We start from the raw sequence: 6,796 nt of genomic DNA, 5'->3' as shown, positions 1-6,796 counted from the left end.
CAAACTACGGATCTATGTAAAGAAAGGAGGTGTAATCCGGAATCGTTCATGAGTGCGACTTTAAGCAACTGCAGAGATGCAGTGCGTTGCACTTGAGCAAGACCAGAAATATCTCCCATCGCTACACGACCGATTGGCAAAAGTGCCTCATTTGTTGATAGAGAAACAAGAGTTACAGTAGAGTCATGCTGGGCCGCAAAAACCGAAACTGAGTTAAACACTCCGGAGACAAGCTCATTGCTCACCATGCCAGCATTACAAGCAGTTTCTAGGGCGTGCCTTAGCAGCGTTACAATGCGAGCCTCGCACTGTGTGCGCAGCATTTGTGAGCTTGATGCACCATCACCAGGTATCATGTTGTACGCTAACTGTCCAAGTGTTAGAAGACCTTCCAGCGGTTCGAGCATCTGAAACGCAATTGAATCCAGCAGTATTGAGAATCGAGGTGTTGTCAAAGCCGCTATCGCAATAGAGAGATCGTTTTGCACGGAGACAGCCTCGTACTGCCACCTCAGGGATGGTGGGAGACACGACGACATGGACCGAAGCACGGCCAGGATTTCAGCCACGAGCTCAGCACGATCCTCGACCTGGTCGCCACGCTGGGCTTTTGCAGCTAACATTGATGCACCAAACAGACCATGCAGCATATACTCAGGTCGGGAGTCTAGGGTGCGAACGAGGAACAACCCGCTTCTCCACGCATCTATGCTGCTTTGGAAGAGCACGAGCGATTCGTGGGCGACCGCGAGTGCTACTACGGACGATACTGGCGATTGCAGGACCGTTATAGCACGACGGAGATCATCCAAGCTAAGCGCCGGAATCGCTCGCTCTGGAACTGGCGTATTCTTCCAAAACATGTTTAGCCCTACTAAAAGGGGCACTTTTTTCATGTTTGGCACATGGCGAGGAGAAAAAAAAAAGAAAAAAAAAAAAAAAAAGAGGCGCCGAAGGCGCCGAAGGCGCCGGAGGCGACAAAGGCGCCGAAGGCGCTGAAGCCAGGCGGAGCGACGCGCGGACTCGTCCCGCCGACCCGTCTTTAAACCCCGCGGAATTATCCAGGCGGCGGCGACGCGGCGGCGCAGCGCCGCACGGGCGATCGCGCGCGCGCCGTCCGCGCGGCGCCGCCGCGCCGCGGCCCGCTCGGCCACGGCGGCGCCGACGCGCGCGACCGCGCACGCGAGGACCGCGCGGCGCGGCCGCGCGGCGCTGCTCTGCGGCGCGCGGCGCGCGCGCACCAGGCGGCGACCGCGCCGCGCCGCGCGTCGAGCGCCGCGGCCGCGGCCGCCGCGGCGATTGCCGCGAGCGCGCCGCGGAGCGCGCGAGACCGCTGGACGTGGACCACGTGGCGCGCCACCGTCAGCCGGAGCGTGCGGCGCGCGGCCGCGGCCCAAGCCGCGAGGCCCCGGCGGAGCCGGCTCCGAGCGGCCGCCGCTGCGGCCGCCGCCGCGGCCGCCGCCGCCGCCAGACAGCGACGCGGCTCCTGAGCGCCGCGCCGTCCGCGGCGGCGGCCGCGGACGCCGCCGCGGCCGCGCGCCACGCGCGGAGCGCGCCGCGTGAGGCCGGCGCGATGTGGCGGAGGCACCGGAGCGCGGCCGCGACGTCCGCCGCGGCCGCGGGGCCCTCGACGTCGGCGACGCGCGCCTTCCACCAGCGGCCGAGCGCCGGCGCCGCGCCGCGGTGGAGCGCCGCGGCGCCCGCGGCCGCCTCCCAGCGCCGCCGCCACGCGCCGAGGCCCCAGGCGAGCCGCCGGCGCCGTGACCGCGCGCGGAGCGCCGCGGACCCGCGCCCGCCGCGAGAAAGCGGCCCAGGGCCGCGGACCGCCGCGCGCAGGCCCGCCGCTCAGGCCGCGAGCGCGGCGAGCTCCGCGCGGCCGCGGGCCGCCAGGAACCGGCCGCGGGCCGCGCCCTCGCGCCGGCGCCGGGCCGCGCCGCGCGCCGCGGCCGCGCGGCGACGCAGCGCTCCGAACCGCATCGACGGCGGTAGCAGGCACACGACGACGTTGGTCGCTGTCGTCGGCTGTGGCACCCATGGCGGCGGCGAGGCAGCGCACGACGACAGAAACGCCGCCGTCGCGTGCGCCAATGCGGGGCAGCCCCGGAGTTGCATGGGACGCGGAAGGTATGCGACAGCGTGCCGACGCACTGGAAGCGCTGGAAGGGCGTCACATGCAAGGACGTCGATGCAAAACACCGTTTCCGCGCTCAGACGCTGCCTCCGCACTCCTGCTGATAGTGTGTCTTGGGACGAGCATTGGACATTGATGGTGCCGTGCAGATCTTTTGTTAAACGCGTCGAATCTTTTGTTAAACGCGTCGATTCTTTTGTCCGTCGCCTAACATAGAATAGCTGCCGTGTTCTTTTAGGGGGGAGGCGCTTATCCAGCAGGGCGGTTCGCGGGGTACCTCGGCGGACCGAGCCAGGCGGCGGCGGAGGCGCCGTCGCGGCGGAGGTTGGTCGTGAGGGTGGCGAGGGCGGCGCGGTCCGCGAGGCGGCGCGCGCCGTCTTCGAGTCGGTGGGAGAGGGCACGGGCGGCGGACTTCCAGGTGCCGTCGGCGAACTTGAGGCCGGAGATCAGGTAGCGCGCGCGGTACTTCGCGGCGGTGGTGCCCCACTCGCGGTGGAGCTCGTTGCTGAGCAGGGCCTTCGCCTGGTCGGGGCAAGCGCAGCCCATGGAGATCCAGCGCGACTCGGCGAGCGCGGTCGCGACGTCCGCGAGCAGGGACGAGACGTCCTTGGAGGCCTCGGAAAACTGGCCGAAGACGAGGCCGACGCAGCCGCCGTAGGAGCTCAACGCGCGGAACATCGGGCCGTCGGTGACGCCGCTGATCTCGACGTCGATCTGCTTCGCGTGCGCCTTGTATTCGCTGTCGACGTAGGACGCCCGCTTGTACAAAGGGGGGACACTGAAACTCTGCCGATTGCAGATCGTCGAATTTGGCGGCGCCGCCTAGTGCGATGGATAGAGGGCATCTAGCTGATAATCAAAGAGTCTGGGTTCGTGGAAATCGATCCCGATTTCGTAAAGTTCTCCAGCAGAACCTCGCTCAAGTCCTGAGAAGCACTCGCCATCGAATGTACCGGGAAAGTCGTTAACAAAGCTAGCCGAGCTCAGCGGCAACTAAAAAAAGTGTCGGATCATGCATAGATTCGCTCTCCTCATGGGGCAATTCCCGCACCTGCCCTACCCGCCTCCGTCCCCGCTGAGGTGGCCTCCATTCTGGTATTATTAGTCCAATCGGGCCCAGCCTCCCCTCGTGGGGGGGGGGGGGGTACTTTGCTTCCTTTAGCCTCAGACTAGTGGAGGCTTAGTGGGAGATACAAAACGCTAAGTGGAGGGAACCTGGGATACAATAGATATATCTCACCAGTTCGTCCGGTCTGGTCTCGGCTCGCTCGGCCTTCACTCTTGAGATATAAACACGCTCTCTGCTTCGGCCGCTACTTCCTGGATCATCAGAGATAAATCCGTTTAATCTCTAAACTTCCGGCCTGGTGATCTCGTTCTCGCTCAGTGCGGAACCCATGCGATCCATAAGCTTGTTAGCTTCTTTATTGGTCGCTCGGAGATCCTTTGCTAGGTCGCAACTTACCTTGCGAAGCAGGTCTCAATATTCGAGGAAAGACGTTTCCCGTGTGTCACGCGGGGGTAGTGTGCCGATAGATGGAGAACTTACTAAAACGGCGCCAGCTGGATCGCTCAAGGAAGCCTTTACAGGTGGAATAACAGGCTCGATTGCAGGCGTAGCACAGGTACTCATGTTCATGTGGTTGCGCACGGCAATGAACTATCAGTACCGACATGGTGGAAGCCTGCGAGCTGTACTCCTTGTTCTTTGGGAAGATGGTGGCGTTCGCCGATTATACCGTGGACTTCCCTTTGCTATTTTGCAAGGTCCTCTGACTCGATTTGGGTCTGCGGCAGCAAATACGCTCGTTCTTGGCCTTCGCGACACAGATGCTTTTGGGTTGGGAAAGTACCCCATCTATGTGGTGACAATGCTCGGGTCGCTGCTAACGACATGCTACCGTTGTGTACTTATGCCCATTGACACTCTGAAGACGGTGTCTCAGGTTGATGGCTGCTATGGCTTCAATGCCGTCACTCGTCATGCTTTTGCGCATGGAAACATCTCTATACTCTACACGGGTGCGTACGCGATGGCTGCCTCGACGTTCATGGGCCACTACCCTTGGTTTTTGACATTTAATGTTCTCAATGTTCTCTACCCTAAGCACAACAAGGCCATCTATAACTCAATTCGTCTCGCATTAATGGGCTTCATTTCATCTATCGCTTCCGACGTTGCATCTAATCCCATTCGAGTAATTAAGACTACAAAACAATCTATGGCCGCTCAGAGGTCTCTCACAGCAGTGAATAATGACGCAAAGTCTAAAGCAGCAGACCGAACATATGCCCAGATAGTTCGCGATATTGCCATGATGAATGGTGCGTCCGCATTCTTCACTCGAGGTCTTTCCACCCGCATCATTGCCAATGGGCTCCAGTCTATCGTATTTACAGTCGTCTGGCGCCTTCTACTCGAATAACCTCAGGGCCTCGAGTGAGGACTGAGTTGATACATCGCGAGCAGGCTAGCTAGCCCTCGTGCTCAACAGAGATCTTGATGTTGGTAAGCATACCGAGCGAACTTTCGATTATCCGTCGCACCCGTCAAAGGATAGTTGTGATAAACTTGAGGTTTATCCCTGCATTGCGGAAAATGTCGACCAGCCAAATGTCGACGTGGTGGTTCCCGAATATCGCGCAATGATGCGTACTGGGAGTGCAATCGAGGCATTCGACTTGTGCATGGCGTGCCGAATTGGCGTGCCGAAGATTGCAGCTCGATCTCGGAGGAAGATAGTCCTGGCATGTGCCCCCCCCACACACCACCACCACCACCACCACCCCCGCGGGGATAACCAGCTCACTTCGCAGCCAGAATCCCCTCTTCGAAGGAGAATGTAAGTTGCCCTTCAACTAAATGGGCACTTGAAGTTTAAACCAACCCCGCCAACTAACTAACACCGACACCACCACACACCCGTTAAAAGCGACAAGAGAAGAAGAAAAGCAGGGAGATACCAAGATACAATATCCATAAGAAATAGCCAATAACTAGGAGAGCAGCGAGCCACTAGTAGGCTATAGCAATTCCTCCACACCTCCAACAGCTGGTTCGTGCGGCCCCCGCACTCAAAACCACACAAACAACCGAGGTGCCATCACATAGCTCCACGCCGACATCGTCCTTTTCGCCCAGCTAACCAAGATTCACATTTGTGGCTGGGTTGAATAAAAAGGCGGATTTGTGGTGCTCTTGAAGTTTTTGAGTTAGTGGCTCTGCGCGCAAGACGGCGGTGCCGGCTTTCAGATGCAACAAGAATTTTGCAAATCGGTGGCCATGGCGCCGAGATAGAGCCTGCCAAAGGTGCCCATCACCACTGCCAAAGCCCTCTTTACCATCGATTTTCTCGAATCCGATCCGCGCCATTCGATCGGGGATCTTAAACAACCCAGCCACATTTTTCGCATATCCTCTGGAATCTTTCCTCCTGACTCCAACTCTTCTGGGACGGGAGGAGGGTAGAGTAAAATCAGTGCGCAGTAAACGCACTATAAAACCAGCGTCCGAGACCCATGTGCCGAAGGAGGGTGGTGGGCGGGCTCAAAAAATAAGCCGCGCCACCCCGGTCCCCGGGGAAGCGGCGAGCTGGGAGAGGACCACCATTCGGTGCCGGCGGCGCCGAGCCGCAACGGTTTCGGACCGAGCGCGACGCCGTGGCGCCGGGGCCAGAGCGGCGCCCGCCGACGCCGTGGACCGTACCCGCGGCCCAAACACGCCCACCGTATGTTGGTTGGCGCGCTCCACCAACAAATTGTTGGAAATCGCTGGGAATCCGGCTGCGGCGCGCCGCGAACTCGCTCCGCCTTCGCGCGAGGACGCGCCGCTCGGTCGTCCGCGCGCAATTTTACGTCGACCGATCACCGTCTCTGCTTTCTGCGGACGCATCGGCATCGTGGAGCTCGTCGAAGGCGACCCTCACGGTTTTGGACGACCGCGCGCCGCGCGACGCTCGCCGAGATCGTCGCCGAGAACCAGCAGACGGCCGCCGCAGCCCTGATGCGGCGGCGTCCGCGCCTCGCTTGGGGCATCTGTCGGTCGCGCGTCCATCGCCAGTCACGAACGTCGCCGCGGGTCGCTGGGCAGCTGCAGAGAGAGCCTTGAGTGCGAGGACTACATGTATAACGGCGTCGCAATTGTCAGGAAGGTCGGGTCAGGGAACGCCCAGCTCCAAGTGCAGGACGCTTTCGTCGCATTATCCAGATCAAACATCGAAGACATGAGTGACACAGAGCTGAAGTACTACATCATGTACAAAGGTGCGGGTGGCCGCGGCCAAACAATCCCCGACTGGTGGCCTGCCGAATACCACCAAAAGCTGACCGCACTCAAAGATGGAGGTGCCCATACTAGTAAGGATTCTAGTAAGTAACCCGTCCTCAACCTGTAGGCGAACTGGATAGAGAGATAGAGAGATTTCTACTCTCATCTTCATTTTCTCGACGTCGCCTCGCCAAGTTGCTGCGTTTTGGCATCAGGGGGGGTGCGGTACATAGATACCAGAGACCCCCAAGTGTCTAATGGAGAACACCACACTGATATCATTGGGCTATCGTGAGATGGTCCTTTCGAGCCGCCATACCGCCTCTAGCCGTCCGCGGACGCCCTGATTGCCGGGTAATTACCCTTCTGCGGTAATTACCCGGTAATTGCCGGTAATT

At 60.1% G+C, this 6,796-nt stretch overlaps 1 protein-coding gene across 1 annotated transcript; it reads left to right on the top strand.

The window, feature by feature from the left end:
• Window positions 1–3,528: 3,528 nt before the first annotated feature.
• Window positions 3,529–4,557, top strand: AURANDRAFT_33255 (hypothetical protein; the record flags this gene model as incomplete). Its single annotated transcript, XM_009043076.1, has 2 exons — window positions 3,529–4,380; window positions 4,429–4,557. 2 exons carry the CDS (start codon window positions 3,529–3,531, stop codon window positions 4,555–4,557), a joined length of 981 nt encoding a protein of 326 aa, XP_009041324.1.
• Window positions 4,558–6,796: the final 2,239 nt, after the last annotated feature.

This window comes from Aureococcus anophagefferens (genome assembly GCF_000186865.1).
Source record: "Aureococcus anophagefferens unplaced genomic scaffold AURANscaffold_41, whole genome shotgun sequence".
Classification (NCBI taxonomy): Eukaryota; class Pelagophyceae; order Pelagomonadales; family Pelagomonadaceae; genus Aureococcus; species Aureococcus anophagefferens.
This window is presented reverse-complemented; position numbering and strand designations above follow the sequence as displayed.